Source organism: Episyrphus balteatus, chromosome 3 (assembly GCF_945859705.1).
Source record: "Episyrphus balteatus chromosome 3, idEpiBalt1.1, whole genome shotgun sequence".
Taxonomy (NCBI): Eukaryota; Metazoa; Arthropoda; class Insecta; order Diptera; family Syrphidae; genus Episyrphus; species Episyrphus balteatus.
This window is the reverse complement of record NC_079136.1, coordinates 37,500,048-37,520,090: the sequence shown is the minus strand read 5'-3', so window position 1 is coordinate 37,520,090 and position 20,043 is coordinate 37,500,048. Positions and strand designations below refer to the sequence as shown.

The 20,043-nt window shown below is 28.8% G+C and overlaps 3 protein-coding genes across 3 annotated transcripts; all 3 read left to right on the top strand.

Moving 5' to 3' along the window:
* The first annotated feature begins 8,490 nt into the window (after positions 1 to 8,490).
* Positions 8,491 to 9,762, top strand: LOC129916178 (putative transferase CAF17 homolog, mitochondrial). The gene is made up of 2 exons (XM_055996000.1): positions 8,491 to 8,628; positions 8,688 to 9,762. The coding sequence occupies exon 2, from the start codon at positions 8,709 to 8,711 to the stop codon at positions 9,717 to 9,719; it is 1,011 nt and encodes a 336-aa protein (XP_055851975.1). The 5' UTR covers positions 8,491 to 8,628; positions 8,688 to 8,708; the 3' UTR covers positions 9,720 to 9,762.
* On the top strand, positions 8,500 to 10,437 carry LOC129916179 (cysteine-rich DPF motif domain-containing protein 1). The gene is made up of 2 exons (XM_055996001.1): positions 8,500 to 8,628; positions 9,823 to 10,437. Exon 2 carries the CDS (start codon positions 9,825 to 9,827, stop codon positions 10,347 to 10,349), a length of 525 nt encoding a protein of 174 aa, XP_055851976.1. The 5' UTR covers positions 8,500 to 8,628; positions 9,823 to 9,824; the 3' UTR covers positions 10,350 to 10,437.
* Positions 10,438 to 15,398: 4,961 nt separating this feature from the next.
* LOC129915869 (odorant receptor 82a) lies at positions 15,399 to 17,783 on the top strand. The gene is made up of 6 exons (XM_055995566.1): positions 15,399 to 15,879; positions 15,948 to 16,128; positions 16,533 to 16,878; positions 16,939 to 17,043; positions 17,098 to 17,250; positions 17,630 to 17,783. Exons 1-6 carry the CDS (start codon positions 15,561 to 15,563, stop codon positions 17,684 to 17,686), a joined length of 1,161 nt encoding a protein of 386 aa, XP_055851541.1. The 5' UTR covers positions 15,399 to 15,560; the 3' UTR covers positions 17,687 to 17,783.
* The last annotated feature ends 2,260 nt before the right edge of the window (positions 17,784 to 20,043 follow it).

Below are 20,043 nucleotides of genomic sequence, written 5' to 3'. Positions count from 1 at the left end.
TTTAATTATATACAAATAAATTATAGACAAATAAAACACATTTTTATGTATAGAAAGTTTATAGATATTCCAAATTTTCACCGCTACTAAAAAAAGTTCTCTTTCATCTCTAGATCCCTAGATAATAACCTAACGGTTCAAGAAAACAAATTTTTTTTTGAGAATTCAATTTTTTCAGATTATTCGTAAGTGAGTTTTTTTAATTTTTGGAAATTTTGTTCATAAGTAACAATTACTTTATCATTATAGGGAACTAATCGGAAAAATGTTTTTATTTAATTTGTTTTGTTCTAAGATAATTTTTTTCGAAAAGTTCGAAACTCATTTAAAGAAACTTAAATTTATTTAAACAAAATTAATTAATTAATTTTATTGAGACTCATACAGTTCCAGTGCGTAGTTTTAAGTTTTTAACGTATAATTAATTTATTTAAATAATCAAAAATTTGAACATTCTATGAAATCAATGGAATTCTAGAGATTACGTTTTAAATGTCGTATGTAGAGCATCCACTCATTAGTAGAATACGAGCTAGTCTACCACCTCTAAAGGAACGCGGCATATCTGTCACAACATCACATGCAATCTTTGGCTTAAGGTCTCGGAGAACTTTTTGTTCAGTTAGCCTGTAAATTGTTTTGATTTCAAAAATCCAGATGTCGTTTTTTTGTGCAAAATTTATAAAGATAAACCAAAAAACTCACCTAATGTATTATTAAAAAGATCAGTTAGTAAAAATCAACGCTAAAACAGTAGGATTTAAGATAATAGCGCAAAATTTTAAACGATTTAGTAAATTGCTAAAGCCATTTAGTAAGTTACTAAGTTAAAAAGCAGTCCGATTTTTGCCTTAGTAACTTACTAAAATGGCTTAAGCAATTTACTTAATCATTTAAAATTATTCGCTAATGTGTTTAGTTTTTCAGGAATAAAAAAAACGAGTCTCTAGATCATAAGGAACCGCCTCGAAATAAAATAAATTTAAAAGCTTTAATTTTGAGTGAAATCCAGGTTTGCTTTGGCTTAAGCCTTTTGAAGTGATTCATTCTATGTACGGAGAAAAATATACCCGTCCAAGTAAGTAAACTCAATATTAACACGCTTTACTATGTTTGTAAATAATAAATGTTTTGTTTACATTTTAACTGTGTGCACGTTATGGTACAATATATTGTCATAAATGTAGGTATGTATGTACATTAAATTTTAAATGTTCACGATAATAATTGAGGTCATTACTTTAATACCCTTACTTTGCATGATGTTATTGTGGGTTCGGATATTCAATGCTAACATTCAAAATAATCATACAAATTATGATGGCTTATAAATTTGTATGACAGTTATCTAACCAATAACAAAATTCTGAACTTATGTTCAGATGTTCAGATCACAAGTTATCATGTTCGCATCAATACAGCATGAAATGCCTCCGTATCATCATTTTAAACTCAAAAAACGACAGAATCACATCTTATGAAAGAACTATGACTGTGTCACTGCATTTATGTTATTTCAGATTTTATGTTAAGAAGCATACGAAAGCATTCTGAAGCTTTTTGGAACCGTTTTACTGGTACCAAATTGATAGTCATAACGATTCTGGGAAAAGGCTATAATGGGTCGGGCGGTTCTCATTTTTTTTTTAATTTAAAAATAGAAATTAGCTGGCTAGTGTAATTAGAAAAAAACTTAAAAAAAAATATTTCAAGTACCTAAAATAATTCAAAAGCTAGGGGTAACGGCCAACGAAATCTTCACTCAGTGAACGCACCGTTAAAACGTATCAGCGTGAGTGTCATCGTATCAGGGCGTTGGCAGCATTTTTTGTTAACGATTACACGTAACGACATTATTTTTGGGAAAGATTTTGACTTAATTTTTACGTCAGAGAGTCAACGCGTTGACCGTGTAATCCTAGCTTAACCCCTGCGCCCAGCCCTCAATCAACTAAAAAGCAAGGGGTGCTTCTTGAACTATAATTTTCAAATTCTAGCCGAAATATTTTGCAGCAAAAATTTGAAACTTGCCACACTTTAACTTTATGATAGTATCTTTTATTTGGATTTTTTTAATTAATTTTTGGATTTTTTAATTTCATCCGCCGAGTTTTAAATTTTATTAAAATTGATAAACATTTAATTTGAGAACGATTTGGAGTTTCATAATCTCTAATTCCTTAGAGAAATAGAGATCTTGCAGAAGGAGTAACCTTCAAACAAATAGAAATAAACAAAAAACTTCAACCTCAAACGCAATGAGTTGTTTCTCTCTTTACTTTAAAGTGAGTTCTGTTTGTTGCAACAAGTAAACGAATGGATTGAAATTTTATAACTGCTGTATCTACCTACTATTTTTCTATAATCTTCAGTTCCAATCAATTAAGACTTATTACATGCACTATTTCGGACATATTTAGCACACTTTAAATTTTATATCCTTATTTTTTGGTCACTCATTCAAATTTCTGAAATAGAATAAAATAAATGTTTCACCACATAAATTTTTCTTGTTGTTGTTTTATTTAATTGTTTCAAATTATCTAATGTCACAAGTCATTCTAACAACTTGCACACGCCATTAAAAAAAAAAAGAAATTATTTTTGTAACAATTTGGAATAATATAAGCTATTGACTTATATTCAGCAAAATATTTGTGCTGATTTTTGGATGAAAAGATTATTCAATGTACTTTGGCATTGATTCTTATAAAAATCAATTGTAATGTTATTTAACTTAATATATATATATATGTATTACTTTAAATTAAAAAAAAAAAAAACTTTAAATAAAAAAAAAATAATAATAATTTTTACATAAATTAAAATATAGAGTATATATAAAATATTATGTATATCTAGTTAAATTAATCTTTTTTTACTGCATATTATTTTATAATAATAAACAATATAAATTAATAAATGTTTTAAAAGTTAAAACAAAAAAACAAAATATTGTGTATTATTATTAATAAAAATTGTAAGAACTTCATATTAAATGTTTATGTGTATATCTAATAAGACTACCTTTTTATACGAATGATGGTACCTCTAATTTGTTTACAAGTGATATGATAGAAATAGATAAATAATATAAAATAACATTAAAAATAAAATAACTTATTCCAATTTGCTAAAAAAAATAATAAATAAATAATTTAAAAAAAAAATTGAATGAATGGAAAGTATATGGATAGCTTTTAAAAGAAATTCATGTTGCAACATTGTACCTAAGTATCAACATTTTTTGAAAACAAAACAAAGCGCACAAATGTTTTTAAAATAAAATTTTAAATAAAAATTAAAAACAAACAAAAAATCTTTTCTTTAATTAGGTTAATTGTAAAACAAAATAAGAAAAAAAAAAATATAAAATAAAATATATCCCTGTTTGTATATTTTTTGATAAAAAATTTAGGTTTTCTTTTTAAACTATATCTCTTAATTGAGTTGTTGTAAAAGTTCTTGTTTCATGACAACAAAATAAATAAATAGATATTTTAATAATTTATTTTATCAAATTAATAAATAAAATCTAAATATTTAAACAAATTTTCTATTTACAAAGTATTTTCTATTTATTAAAACAAAAAAATATATTTAAATGGATTTATTATTAAAAATGCTCATGAAAGTACATACATAAAAAATATTGTTACACAAACCAAACCAATTTCAAAGTATTTATTTTTTTGAAAGAAGCGTCGATGTCGTTGTGAATGTTTTTTGTTTCAGTTTTATATTCAAACTTAAATTTAAATCCCAATCGAAATAAATTATTTTATAGACTTTTAAAATATTATAATTATACACTGTTAAAATACCTATATATTTTCCTTTCCAGCTATAGATATTCCTTGAATGTTTGAAATTTAAATAAAAACAAAATATAAAACTTAAATATCATTTAAAGTGTTAAAAATAATAATTCAATAATAATAATAATAATTAATTACATAGACTGAGAATCAGCCTTTAGTAATGGAAAAGAGGGTTAAATGGAAACAAAACAAAAGTATTAAATGAATAAATCTATTATCTAAATAGTTTATATGGAAAGTATAAAAAACAATTAATAATAATTTTAATTAAAAGAGTATTTATATAAATGTCTTAAGATATTTTTTAATCGATGTTACGATGTTGTAACAAAATGCTTGTTAGAATTCTAAGCTTATGTATAGTTATAAAATTATTTCTGAATTTAAAAAAGAAGCTTTAAAAAAACCACCATTTTTCAAGTAATTTTAAAAATATTTTTTAAGCTAAATCATAATTTTTTTCTTATCAACAAATGTTTTTTATGTGGATTTGTGTGTTGTTTTATAAAACGTGCCATGGATATGTGAAGAATATGCGATAGGATAAATTTAAGATAAAATACACCTAAAATAATATCTTAACAAATTAAATTGCTAAAGCATAAAAGCAAGTCGAGAAACATCTTTTTAAGTAAGAGTTTAATTTTAAAAGCTAAATAAATTATAAATATATACTTTACGTTACAGTTTTTTTGTTTAGTCCTCCAGAAAAATGGAGTTACTCGCACTTGCAAACGCTCAAAAAATTCTAGAAACAGTTGTTCCCATTTATGTGGTTTTGATTTTGATACTAAACACAAAAGATGACAAAGGCACTGGAAACTTATAGGATATGAAATCAAAAGCCTTTACATATCTCGCATAGAAAGCAATATGTTCATGCTATTTTTCTTAGAGTTCAGAAAATTCATCTCAAGATTTATTATTTTAACAAAAAAATATCTCTATGATCCAATCATCGCACACCTAGACGATTATGGTTGGTTAAACCCCAGGTTAAGTCAAACGCCCAAAGCATATGAGTTTTCAAGTTACGAAATTGAATTTCTTCAAAATTTTAAATTATGTTCATATAAAACTTTATTAAACAAGCGAGAGAAACCAATTATGAAGGCGAGTTGGGCAAAATTGCTTGGCTTGAAGATAAGAGGTGTTTCTCTTTTATAGTTTTTCTAACTCAAAGAGTGTCTTCTTTTCATCTTTCTTCGTCATTGCGTTTGATGTTCATTTAAATAGAAGAGACAAAAAATTATATTTAAAATTTTTGGTTTTAATAAAAAAAAAATTAACCCAAAAGAAAATGCAAAGTAAAGAAGTAGATAATAAATAAATTAATCATTCACCCATATCACCTTAAAAAATAAACAACAAGATTTTCATTATCAAAAAAAAATTTTAAATTTCTTTCATTATTCTTTGTTTAATGTCATCTACAGTATTTAACGATTTGAATTAAATGTATATTTTTCATTAATCTTGATATCCTAAATATAAAATAAAATATAATATTACAAAAGTTAAGAAAAATTTTCAAACCTATCCAAAAATACAAAAATATTTTATACCTTCTTATGCTATTGGTTTTCAAACATAAAAAATAAACGCGTAATTCGACCATTATTATACCTAGTTAAACAAAAAAATAAATGTAAAAGATTTAAAATTATATCAAAAGCAAAAAAAGAAAACAATTAGTTCATAAATTTTGTAAAATCTTAAACAAACAAAAAAACAAAATTAAATTAGTCTAGCCTTTTCCAAATCCGATGTGTCTTTAATTAATAAAATTGCATTAATCATGATAAGTTATTTAAAATAAAGTACATATTAATAAAATAAATAAATACAAAAAATAAAAATAAAACTTCAATATATCTTACCGAATCCCTTATGTCAACGTATAAAGAATTTAATTTTGCACATAGAACAAAATAATTAATTATTATTATCAATATAAAATTCATAAAAAAATCGCAAATTTATTAAATACAGAAAATAGTATAAATATTATATAAATACATATATATTAATTAAAATCAATGCAGAAACATTAAATCTTACATTACATGAATACATATTAGAATTTATAAAACAATTATAATGATTACGATAAAAATGATTATAGTTGTAAATAATATTAATAAAACAAATAAAAAAAAAAAAAAACAGAAAAGAAAACGAAAGTTCTATACCATTTTAAAAAAAAGCTCTTTTTTATATAAAATATACAAAAACGTATATGAAAATTAAAACAAAATAATAACAATAATAAATTCTATGTAACAATTGCCAATAAAAAAAAAATAAAACATTTCAATTGAAAAAGGTATGTTTTTCTTTATTTATTACTAGTGTTATATAGAGGTAGAGGGGTTATAATAGTAACCACAATAACCCAGCACATAGGGATTTAGTGGAACTAGAACAAAGTTCCAGACAGTGGTTGATTTTTTTTTTCTCTTGAGTGAAAAATGACTGCAATTCTTACAGCTTCTCGACTAGTTAAAAAAAAAACTAGAGACTGTTCATAAAAATACATTGATTAGATCATTTGACATTTGGTCAGCAATTGAAATCATATATTAACTGTTCAAGTTTTTTCTATAGATGAACAGTTACCCAAATTGGTCGATTTGTCAGCTATAATATCGATCTTAATTTGCTCTCATACTCCAAATTTTAGCCAAGTTGTGCCTAGCTCCAGCTCAAAAACCACAAAGTTTTGTTTAACATTGTAAACTCTTGGTAAACTTGGTAAACGTGGTAAAGTGGTACATGCGTACAAACAGATCATGAAATCTGAGATTTTTCCACTTTTTCCCTCTTCATCTACTTGTTTTATCTGTTAGATTCACAAATCTGACTCTAAATCTCGCAAAAAGAAAATGACATAAAACCGGTTGTAATAAACATACCTAATGTTTCATTTCGCTTCAACTACTCCTGCATACCCAGCCTTAAAGAGTTATAACGAATAAATAAAAACGAGTGTGAAAATTTCGACCCTGCTAAAAGAAAGAAGGCCCAATATTTGCAGATTTAATTTTCCATTTCTAAAGAAAATAACTTGAAATACAAATCTCAGTAGCAAATGGGTGCGTTCACGTACGCACAGATACCCTATCCAAGATACCGAAGTATCCGATACGTTTGTGAACACGAATCAGCTGTTCCTTAACCCTCTACTGCATGAATTATGAACGAATTGAAATAAAATTTTTTTTAACAATTTTTTAGCCTTATTAGGGGTTGAAAAAAGGTATTACATAACATTTTTTATTTTTTTACATATATATAAATTTTTAGAAACATAAACCATATATGGGTTAGTATGCAGCAAGTCGATTTTCAGCAAAAAATTAATAACCCATATATGGTTTAGTATGCATTCAAGGTGTGTTTTGTAAAGTATGTTTTTATTACATTGGACTTTCCTTATTCATGGAATTTATTCAAACTCTTTCTTTCATCATTGTTGCAGAAGAACACCTTCCATTATCTACACGTACACAATACGTTTTCAGTCCGTAAATTTGACATATTGGTGTTTTTGTTTGCCATTCAGGGATATGGTCGATGTTTTCAGTTAGCACTGAATTCAACGGCTTTTGCCCTTGGTTGTTGTGAGTGAATTGGAGTTTGGGGATTAGATGGGGCTGGACTTCCGTGACTTGTATATAACTCCCTCAGCTTTGTTTAGTTCCATCTCTGCTTTGATATCCTGCCAAAGCTGAAGGGCATCCTCTTTTTCGTGACATTGTAGGTGTTACAGATTTGCAAAAGTGCTCGGAAATGGCTTGTTTGATGTTAAAAAGGGTCAGAATCTGAAGCTAGATCGTCATCACGTCGAAAGCCATCACCAGTTTTAGCATTAACACACTTATTTTTTCCAAAGAAAGTCTTCGAATTCATTTTACAAAAAAAAAAAATTTCCCACAAAAATCAGTAATGTAAGTCGCCAACGCATAATAACCCATATATGGTGTTTTCAAAAAAAGCAAAAAAAAGACAAAAATTATTAAAAAAACAAAAAACAAACTTCGTAAACATATAAAAGTATAATAAATTCATACGAAACTTATTTTTAATTGGATGCAACTTACTCATTTATTATAAAAAAAACACTTGAAAAGTTCACACTTTTATTCACTGATTTGCACTTTTGACATGCTTTTGAAACAATGAGTTTATTTCAGAATCACGACTCTCTTACTGATAATAAAAACCGATTAATTAAAGGAAAATAGACATAGTTTTATTAAAGTTTTTTCTTTTTGACATTTGGTGCAAATATAACGGGAATAAATCGATATGAAATCGATAAACCATATATGGGTTAGTATGCGGTAGAGGGTTAAATCTCCCATAAGATACACGAGAATCCAGAAATTTTTAGGATACCTTTGGATTTTTTTGCTTGTCAACACATGTTTACTATCAGCTGAGATTTTATTTGGGATCACATCACAACACAAAGGTATCCGGATACCCTTGGATCGGTACGTGAACGCACCCATTATTTTCATAAAAATAAAAACAAAACTCAGAGCACCCTGTTTATAAAAAGTATTTACGCTTATGAACGCTGCCGTATCAGCTGTTTAATGTTTTGACATCTGACAGATTATTTTTATATCTGCAGCAAAGAAAGGTTTTTATCGAAAATTTTAATTTCTTCTACGAATTTATGCATTTTTTACAGATTATTTTATCAATATCTGACTAAAAAAAGAACCTTAATCAAATCCCGCTCTTAAGACGATATTAAAACATAATAAACAACTTTATTTCATCACTTTTTTCACTGGTAAACCAAATACAAATTACGTAAAACCTTAATTTTCCAGGTCCAATATCTTTTCACAGAAAAAAAGACCACACAAAACAATGAATATACTTCATAAAACATGTGTAAAGCAATTTGCTCGATATGCAGAAACAGCAACAACAATAACAACTGCTTCCAAATATCTAGCTGAACCTTTGACAAAACGAGCTTTAGTTCGAATTCAAGGCGCCGAAGTTGTTCCATTCTTACAAGGCCTAATAACCAATGACATGAATCATTTGCATGTTGATGGCAATCCTTCAATGTATACAATGTTCCTTAACAATGCTGGAAGAGTTTTATACGATTCCATTGTCTATCGAACTCCAGAAGCCGATTCATTCATCATTGAATGCGATCGTGATGTGTCCAATGAATTGAGGAAGCATCTTCGACTTTTTAGAGTTCGAAGAAAAATCAATATCGATTGTGTCAATGAAGAACTTACTCCATGGATTGTATTTAATCCTATCCAAAATGGAGATGTCCCAAAACCAAATGATAAGAAACCTGACAAAGTTTTGTCTACTCCAGATCCACGATTAAAAGAGCTCGGGGTTAGAATTATCCTCCCGGCAGGTTCTGAGGGCAAAGATATCGAAAAGATGTTTCCAAGTAGCATCACAATAGAACAATCCACATCGTCTCAATACAACACGCATCGTTATGTCCATGGAGTGGGTGAAGGTATAATTGATCATCCTCCAGGGAAATGTTTCCCTCTCGAAGCGAACTGTGATTTCCTTCATGGAGTCAGCTTCCAAAAAGGTTGTTATGTCGGCCAAGAGCTTACAGCTCGAGTCTATCACACAGGAGTGATAAGGAAACGTCTCATGCCTCTAAAACTAACAAATGTCCCCGAGGCAGATGTTACATCTGTTCAAACTTCAGATGGAGCTTCGGTGGGCACAATTCGTGGAGTTATTGAAAAGCAAGCTTTGGCACTTCTTCGAGTGGAACAAGTGCTAAAAGCCAAAGAGCTTGTAGTTAATGGACAACCCTGTGAAACGTTTAAACCTAATTGGTGGCCAAAAGATCTTCCAAGTCGACCTTCATTAAGAAAAGACTAAATCTCTGTATAATTGTTGTAATAAAAATAAATTCGTTCTTTAAGATTCTATCTATCTTTGCTTTTCAAACATCTTTCCCTCATCGAATTCTCTGTTTTTACAGCCATGAAAGAATCATCTCCTCCTCTCCCGGGAACATCATCCTCATTCACAACTTCTAACCAAGAATCTATCTTACCATCAGAAGAACTTGATATAAAAACTGAAAAAGATGAAATCGATCAATTGAAACTTCCCAAAGAAGAACCATCAACTGAACCTCCCCTCCCAGCTGAAGAGGATGATCGAATTCCTCGGATAAATTTTTGTTGCAGTTCATGTGGAATGAATGAAATGGTCCATTACAAAGGAACCGAACCACCTTTTGTGTTGGGTGTCAAGTTGATGGAAGAAAATTACATTATGCGAGATCCATTTCAACAACATCCGCCACGTTGGCGCAAGAAACCAGAGTTTTTCATATGTCTCGGAGCTCATTGTTGTTTGTGTGATCGATTAGTTTGTAGAGATGTTGAATGTAGTTTTTATTATGTGTCGACATTTTGTGTGGATTGTGCAAAGGAGGCGTTGAAGAGTTTTCCATTGGAGGTTCAGACGAAATTGAGGAAACAATTGGCGAGTGTGCAGTAACATTTACTTAAAAGATATTTATATTAATGGAATAAAAACAAAAATTAGGAATTTTCTTTTCAAATAAATTGTAGCGTTTCTAAAATTATGTTGTAAGACTTTTGTTGTTGTTTTAGAATATTGCAATTATGGTTATCAACTCCGGAATAATTCTAAAGGCTTACATTTTTGAAAAGATACAAGTTTGAACGTTCTTTTCTTTAAGAAATCTCATAATTTCAGACTATCGCGAATTGTTAGGTTTCGATCATATAGGTACTTATGTACATTAGGGTGGTGTGAAAAAAAAGTTGTCTTATTTTTTGTTCTACATAGCCAGGATGGGTGCCATTTGGAACTTAAATAACGCCAAAAAAGTTTCAGATCGATCAAAGAAGTTTTAGAGGGTTCACAAGTCACTTGAAAAAATGAAAACACCATAGAGGTTAATTTATGGAGTTTTTTGAGTTTTTATTGTTTTACTCAGTTTTATTTGATTCGAAAAACAAGTACATTATTATTTATTGTTCAATTTTCATTAAAAAATTGCGATTTTACTGACTAAAGGCGGCGAGCACCCCCAACCCCCATGATCCAGCCACGTAAAAACAAAAAATAAATAAATTTCTTAGACAAAAATAGTTTTGGTTTTTTGTAAATGGAAAGATGTTTTTGGATGCAGTTTTCTGTTTTTGTTCAAAAACAAATAGGCATCAAAAACAAATATAGCATCGAATTTTAAAAACTTAAGTTGTACTTAATTACATAAAATTTTGAAAAAAAAAATTTTTTGAAATTTTTTTTTCAAAATTCAAAAAAATTGTTTGAAATTTTTTTTTCAAAATTTTACATTCGAAAATTAATTTTTCAAAAACTGTGCCAGAAAATAGCCATATCAAAATTTTTTGTAAAAGACGAGGTTTTTGGCTTTACAAAAAGGTATAGCACGTTATTGTAATTGTTACCGTTGATTTTTAATATTTTTTTATTTCAAATTAAATAATTTGTTTTTAATTTGCCCCTCCCCGCTAAACGAAGGGCAATCGACCCTCCTCCCATACGATTTTTTTCTTGTCTCGACCGAACCTACACGCTCTAACTTTTTGGCACATTGCTCCCTCTCTTTTGAAAATTGCTCCCAGTACTTTACTTCCAACAAGCATGTAAGTTTTCAAGGGCGTTGTGAACCCTCAAGATATTTTTTGATCGGGCTGAGATTTGGTATGCTTTTTTTTGATGACTAATGGCACCCGTCCCTGGTATTTAGAAGAAGAAAAAAAAAAGTCCAGTTTCACTCCACCCTAATGTACATTCGTAAAAATAAGAAATAACAATCAAACATGACGTCATCCGAAATTCTGTCTATGGCTTTAGCCTTTGCAAGAAACTTAAAACTAAAATAAAAATGATTGTGTCACTTCAAACTTTCAAGGTTTTTTTTTATTTTGTTTAATTATTGGCTTTGCTTTTCATCAATTTTTTTTCGAAAATAGAATTTTGTACATTTATTAAGTTGTTTTAATGATATTAAGTGCAATATATAATAACAAAAAAAAAAAATAGAGATAATAAAATACACAGTTGGGTCACACATTTTGCTCTTATGGTATAAGATGCATAAAATATCAAAGCTTTTTTTTTTAAATAAAAGAATTGTTTTTTTTTTCAAAATAACGAAAACACCTTACACGAGTACATATATGTACATTTGTATAACAAAGAGTTTTTGGAATTTTGTTTAAAAATTTTAGATATCGTCGGCCTCATAAGGAAACCTCGTAATTCCCAAAATCAAAATTTTACAGGAGAGACAAAAGAGTAGAGAAACAACAGAGTAGTTGAGAGTAAAGTGTTGTACAAAATTTGAATTTAAGTCTATTTAGAGTTTTCGGAATGACTTCAATTTTTTTTGGTAGCTCCGCTGACATATTTTCTGAAAACTAGCATACACAAGTCATTTTCCAAAAAAAGTTACGACGTTTCCTTATGAGACCGACGATATGCATTACTGAAGAAATTATTAGTCTACATATCGAAACAAAGTTTCAAGGAAATTCATCGGACATTGATTTTCATTTTTTTTTTTTAAATTTTTTCTTAAGGTTACAAAAACGCTTTCGTACAAAAATTTGAAATCTTTTCACTAACAAAGGAGAAAGTCAAAAAAAAAAAAAAAAAAAAACGGTTTCATCCAAGGTACCATTAATAACGGTTAATTTTTTTTTTTATTTCTAAAGCAGGATCTTATGTATATGCGTTTTTTTTTTGTATGGACTTATTTAAATATGATAAAGTTACACTTAAGCGATAGAAACTACTATAAAGAATAATTCGCATTTTTAATTTTTGCGCTACGACATACTGGAGCCTATACATATATTCGCTAAGAACCAAAATATCCCAAAATATGTATTTTTGTTCATAACTCCGCTTAGAAGAATGCTCAGGTTGTAAAAATTTGGTTTAAAGCTTTTTTTAGATATCGTTCTACCGATCTATGAAATGAAAACGGACAGTGCATTTGCGCTCAAGATCAATTATTTATTAAAACACATTATATTAGCTTAGATAAAGAATTAACTCAATTTACATAAGGACTTGTGTATTGATCACAGATCCTTTCTTAAATTTTTGAAGTTCGTAGATCAGCTCTTTTGTTTGGTGTTCATGTGCAGTTAGATCTTTAATTGACATTTTTAAACTTTTCAATTATATCTGAATAAAGAAAGTATTCTACATACTTCTATTGTAGAAAGGTGCGAAAAATTTCAAAAGAAAGTGCAGGAAAGACTTTCTATTCGTTAAAAAGGATTGCCTCGAACAATACTCCATTTCAAATAGGGTAACTTTTGGAATCCCATACGTAAACTACATGCGGTCACACTAAAATACTTATTTGGTAGTTTTCCTACTTTGCATTAGTGTGCAGTGTTATTCTTCCAGATTAAAATACATACACTTCGCGTCACTTGAATAGAAACAACATTTTTTCTTTAGAAAATAGCGATTGGCGCTTTGGTGAGGTAACTTAGTAGATTTTTGGTTTTGCATTTTCAAAGAGGAACCTTTAACAAACAATGTTGTAAAAACAAAAAACCCAAAACAGAAACCGTATGGCTTCTAGTTGCGTTTTTTCGCATTACCTCACAAAAAACAGTGTTTTTTTTGCGTCACTTGAATAGAAACAAGCTCTTAAATTAGATAAAAATGATGAAAAATCATGGAAAACACTAATTATAGTAAAGCAATATTAAGCTTTGACATTATTTGCACATTATAACCAATTATGGGCTACGAGCTACCAATAGGCACCACAGAAAATGCATAAATAGAATTTAACATTGAAAATGCACTTCTACTGTACACAATCGTGGACCTAATTGGAGAAAGTGATAAAAGTGTTTAGTAACTTCTTACAAATTAAGAAAATGACATTTTCTACAATTTAAGGATTGAATAAGTGAAATAAACTTTCGTTTTTATCCGGAATGCATCTGTTTTGTTTTTATTGCGTTGTTTTTTCTTGAACTATCCTTGTGCAATCTCTAAGACGGTTGTTCTTCCACGTTCCTAAACTTGCCAAGAGCTTCTACCATTATTTCTTTGTAAAAGTTAGCATCTGTTTTTAAAGCGTGAAGCTTCAATTTTGCTATTGCACATCATTAAAACAAAGCGTATTACTATAACACATTTTAGTGCCCTGTATTGGCGATGCGATTAAGGTTATTCTTTTATAAACCAATGAAATAGGGCTAATATTAACGTGGTCCATCTGAGTTGGTATGTTTTCCTTTAAAAAACCACTCTTTACCCCACTACTTTTCAGTTCGAATGCAACTATAAAATAGTTAAATTTTTTGTAATCTTAGTAGAACTTAAAATGTTGTTATTTTGCATTTTGAGGCTTTTTTAATGTTGTGCACCTTTTATAATTTCCAGGATGGAACACACCAACACGTTTCCATCGCACTATCACCACGTTTTTGACCGATTTTAGCGGCAAAGTGAAGAAAATTGCAGCTAGTTTTTAAGTTATTTTTTTCTCTGCTCGTGACTTGGGTCTCACCTGTCTTATTTTTTGATTTGATCACTAGTTTCCGATATTTTAAAAATTATCTCATCCAAATTTGGCAAATTTTCCAATATCTTTCTCGATTTTGCATAGTGCAGGTGCATTTCCAATGTTAGCTGCTATTTATGCATTTTCTGTGGTGCCTATTGGTAGCTCGTAGCCCATAATTGGTTATAATGTGCAAATAATGTCAAAGCTTAATATTGCTTTACTATAATTAGCGTTTTCCATGATTTTTCATCATTTTTATCTAATTTAAGAGCTTGTTTCTATTCAAGTGACGCAAAAAAAACACTGTTTTTTGTGAGGTAATGCGAAAAAACGCAACTAGAAGCCATACGGTTTCTGTTTTGGGTTTTTTGTTTTTACAACATTGTTTGTTAAAGGTTCCTCTTTGAAAATGCAAAACCAAAAATCTACTAAGTTACCTCACCAAAGCGCCAATCGCTATTTTCTAAAGAAAAAATGTTGTTTCTATTCAAGTGACGCGAAGTGTACATAATTGAAAAGTTTTACAAAAACAAATTAATTTTTTTTTTCGTTTTAATACTAACCTTAAACCTCAAATCTCCCCCTTGCACCAAATCTAAAATTGCAACAGCTTGTGACTTTTGGGGATTACTCTGCGCGTTGTGATAAGGTTTGAGCTGATAGAGTTATGACTGCTGCGAAAAATAAGAAAAACAGAAAAAAAACTTCCAAGAGTTTTTTTTCATTTGTGTATTTGTTTATTTTTAAAAATCATGTGTAGTTATTCATTTTTTGAATAACAAAAATTACTTTATTGTATAACCACCAATTATAAGTGAATACTCAAAATTTAATTACCTACCTGATTTTATAGTCGTTCCTGATTATAATCGCCCTACTCAACTATCTACTCATGTCTTATTTAAAATAAAATGAAGCTAATCAAAATTCTTGTATATCAATATTTTGATTCGTCAAACTAATAACTTGTTATTATGTTGTCTTTTTGAATGAATCAAAAATCATCACATTGTATAATTTTAATTAATTCCACCCTTGGCTGTCATAGCGAATGGCAATTAAACAATGCCTCGGATGTTCATGTATAAAAGGAGCAGTCGAAACATCACAAAATTCAAAAGTCGAAAGTCCTTTTCATCGAATTTCCTTTTATTAGTATAACCATTATAATGGAAATCAAGATTGGAACACAAATATTTTATAGACAAACTAAATGTCTTAACAGAATGGGACATTCATTAGATCAACAAATTAAAGAATCAAAATTGAAACAAATTTCGCAAATATTCTTATTGTTTGTAGTGGCGTCAGCGCAATATCCATTGATAAATTACTTAATTTATCACCGAAATAATATGGAATTAGTTACAGCTTGTATGAGTGTTGCCTGTACCAACATATTATCATTTGTCAAATTTATAACTTATTTTATTAATAAAGAGATGTTTTTGGAAATTACAAATGAATTTAAAACAATGTGGGAAAATAGTAAGATTAAAAAGTGTTTATTTGAAACAAAAATTCGAATAATTAAAATAATTATGTATACAAAATAGGTGACGAATTTGCTTCAAACTTTATAAAAGTTCAAAATAAAATGGCGGATCGTGCTGTTAATTTGTATTTTTATTCGATTATTTCTACTGCATCTTACTTTATGGTAACTCCTGTGGCAAAGGTAGCATATGGTAAAATGTTTAACGTGCCAATAGTCAGAGAACTACCTATGGCAATGAGGTAAAGATTTAGATTTCATACAAAAGTGACTTCATTCAGACAGCTCATTCCAACACAAAAAATCTGTTACTGTTATAAATTCTTTTACATTTATGTAGGTATAATTAAAGAATCTAAAGAATAAATTTATATTGTTTTGGATGTATTAAAAAATTTAGAAATATTTTATTTTTTAATATTTTTGTCAAAAGTGTAAAATTAGAGTTTGCGTTTTTTTAAAACTATGCCGATGATATACTTAGGTCCATTTTCTTCACTCGGAGTTGAACATAACTTGAGAATTTTTAATGTAAAATTTCTCAAGTTGTGTTCAACTCCGAGTGAAGAAAATGGACCTTAATCATATTTAATTTTTTTTAAGTCAACGAAATTTGTAAATATTTATAAATTTTGAACTTTTACAGATTTTTCTTCGATGCAGAGCAGTCACCCGGCTATGAGTGTGCATTTATTTATACGGGCTTAGTAACTTTCATAGTTGTTCAATATGTTGTTGCTACCGATGGCTTTTTCATAGCATTTACCATTCATTTGCGTTCACATTTCAAACTATTGCAGCAAAATATTGAAAATAATACATTTCTAAAAAATGACGCTACAATTAATTACGAAATTTGTTCATACGTCAAATATCATATAAAACTTCTTGATCTTGCTAACAAAATTTGTGAAACTTTCAAACCTATAATTTTTATACACTTTTTGATAACATCCCTGCAAGTTTGTGTTATAATTTATCAACTTGTAACGGTAGGTTTTGCAAAATATTTATTTTTTTTTTTTAAATATATGTAGTTATTTTTTTTTAAGAATTTGGACAACGCAGTAATATTAGCAATCTATATTACTTTTTTGACATCCATTTTGTTACAATTGCTGATATATTGCTTTGGAGGTGAAATGTTAAAAACGGAAGTAAGGGTAGTAACTTTTTGTAAAAAATATGTTATTAAATTATTTATATTCTAGAGTTTAATGGTGGGAACTTCTATACAAATATCTAGATATTATAATCTCTCACCAAAGTATCGTAAAATGCTTTGCTTGATTCTGATGCGGTCTCAAAAAGAAGTCATAGTCAAAGCTGGATTTTATGTAGCATCGTTAGAGAATTTTATGACGGTAAGTATTTTGTAGGTATCTTCTAAAGTTAACAAGGCTTTGAGGTGAAGGTTTTTATATTCGAATATTTTTTCGATGAGTATTTTTCTTTGATATTGATAAGAAGAAGGGAGATTTCAAAAACTAAAAAGAAGTCATTAAAAAAATCGTCGAGTTTAAACCTTGACGTAAAAAAGGATCAAACAAACAGATCAATTTTACAAAATATTTAGCTTATTAAAAAAAAAATCATTATGCATTATTGCTTAATGCATCAGTGCAGTAGGTACTACTCTGGTATATCATTGGCTTTGTTCACACCTGAGATTTGTGTGTTGGCCAAAGTAGTGCATTTAATATTAAAGAAAATTCTATGTAATTTTTATAATTTCATTTACAGATACTTAAAGCAGCGATGTCCTATATAACACTGATTCAATCAATTGAGCAGGTGTAGGTTTTACGACTATTATACACAATATTTCTACGGAAATTCATTTTTCACATGACTAGAAGCAATATACAAGGTTGAGAAATATGAAACTGACCAACAAGATAATGAGCACAACACTTAATTTATTAGAGTTAATAAAAGGTTGAAATATTTGGGCTGAGTTTTCTTAAGAGACTTTAATTGTTTGAGTAATAAACCCAAAAACTCCATCCGATAATTTTTCAGCGATAAAAGTAGTAAAAGGCATAGAATCGTAAACAAATTTGAACTGCAGATAACAATTAAACAAGACATTATAAATAAATTGCACGACTGGGGTCGCACGTACTTGCTCTTATGCTTAAAGTAACTATAATGTTAAAGCTTTTATTCAAGAAATTTAAAATTTGATATTTTGAAGAAATTTCATAAGTAGTATAAAAAAATTAAATCTGTTTTTATAATTAATAAAACTCCGTTTGAAAATATCTTAAAAAAAAAAAACAAATATGCCATTTTATTTCTCGTATAAAAAGGTATTTTTAGAAAAAAATTTTGAAAATTGTAGGAGCCGTTTTTTAAAAAAATAATTTTTTATATATAAAATTTTTTTAACATTTTTAAAAAAAAAAGTTGGTATGCCATTTTGAAGAAATAATTAATTTACACATAAAAACTAAATTTCAAAATTTTTCATTGATCCGTTTTCAAAAAATTGATTTTTCAAAAAAAAAATTTTGAAATATTTTTTAAAAAACCAAAAATGCGTTTTTTGAAAATTTTCTAAAATTTTAATATTTTCTTTACTTACACACTTTTGTATAAAATTTTTCATGTAAATCGGGTTAATTTTTTACGAGATATTCAGAAACGAAAAAAACCGTTCTATGACAGGTACCGTTAATAACGGTACAAAAAATCATTTAAAAAGTTGGCCCTTATGTTTAGTACTACACACAAAAATTTTAATCAAAATCGTTAGAGCCGTTTTTGAAAAAAATTACCTTTTCTATTTCCGTTATATGGCAGGTACCGTTAGTTTTGGTCATAAAAAAAAAATTTCAATTTCCCCTCTAGGGAATCACCAAAAACTGCTAACTACCAAGTTTGAAGAAAATCACTTCACTCGTTTAGGCTGCAGCTCCAGATAGAGACAGACACACAGACAGACAGACAGAATTGCCGGACCCACTTTTTTGGCATTCTCCATCATCGTAATGTCATGTAAAATTGTTATCTCGAGTTCGATTTTTTTTACGAATCCTAAACTTGCCCTATAGTTACGGTGACCATCCGTCCCGGTTTACCCGGGACTGTCCCGTATTTCTACAGCTTGTCCCGGGTTTTTATTTAAGAAACCCGGGACGTATAAGTGTCCCGTATTTTGTCATTTGTCCCGTGATTGTCGTCCCGTATTTTCACATTCTCTGATTTTTATATTCAATATTTTAAATGCTTTGTACGGAAAACAAGAAAAAAGTGGCTGAAAAAAAATTTTTCTAATTTTTCGGATAAAGCATTAAGCCTAGTACGCTCCTGAAGCAAAACAAAAATTTTTCTAAGTCTCCAAAGTCAAAAAACTGTTGCTGCAAGAAAAAATGCCTGAACAAATAAGTGGGAGTGACAAACGATTGAAAACTCTCCATACATTCTAGCACAGGTAAGAATTTCGTTGCCTAAGCTGCGTATTGTGCAACGAAAAGCAAAATTTTCGTTAACGATTTCGTTGTGCTGGTTTTCGTTTCGCCTCTAGACTAGGCTTTAGTTTTAGATTTAATTTTAAACGTTCGTCAATTATTTAATTCCAGCCTCTGTTTGTCAGGTTGCTACACCAGGAATAATGTTTTCGAATAAAGAACAACATAGCTATGGAAGAGTACAGAACCCAGATAAGTTTCAAAACTTTTAAGGGCATGTTAAAAGTTTTGTTAAAGATCATACAATTTCAAAATCATTTAAAATAAAATAAATATGTAAAAACAGCTCTCCCGATTTTGATTAAAAAAATATTTTCTTAGAAGTTATTAACAGACAATATTATAAAACCATTTTCTTGATTTCTGATTTCGGATGCGACTTAAATGATTTCAACAAAAACGCTCCCATAAAGGGAGCGTTTCGTACTATCATTATCCCTTCCCCTTTTTATTCGAATAAATTTAAGTTTATTCGAAGTGTCAAATGTGTCGGTCCATGTTTTGGTCAACTCGTGAGTTTTTTTTTAGGCAATCTTGATATCAAAATAAGGAAAAATTATGAAAACTCATTTAAAAAAATTAAATTTTTTTTGAAAAATCAATATTTTCAAAACAATCCAACGAATTTTTATCTGTCCCGGGTTTCGCTTCCAGAAATATGGTCACCGTACCTATAGTACCTAT

What these genes read in the sequence shown, in the direction of transcription:
- LOC129916178 (XM_055996000.1), top strand. Translation starts at nt 8,709, where the DNA reads ATGAATATACTTCATAAAACATGTGTAAAGCAATTTGCTCGATATGCA.
- LOC129916179 (XM_055996001.1), top strand. Translation starts at nt 9,825, where the DNA reads ATGAAAGAATCATCTCCTCCTCTCCCGGGAACATCATCCTCATTCACA.
- LOC129915869 (XM_055995566.1), top strand. Translation starts at nt 15,561, where the DNA reads ATGGAAATCAAGATTGGAACACAAATATTTTATAGACAAACTAAATGT. An exon ending in TAAAACAATGTGGGAAAATA is followed by an intron (nt 15,880 to 15,947) that starts GTAAGATTAAAA and finishes TATACAAAATAG; the next exon opens with GTGACGAATTTGCTTCAAAC. An exon ending in TAATTTATCAACTTGTAACG is followed by an intron (nt 16,879 to 16,938) that starts GTAGGTTTTGCA and finishes TTTTTTTTTAAG; the next exon opens with AATTTGGACAACGCAGTAAT.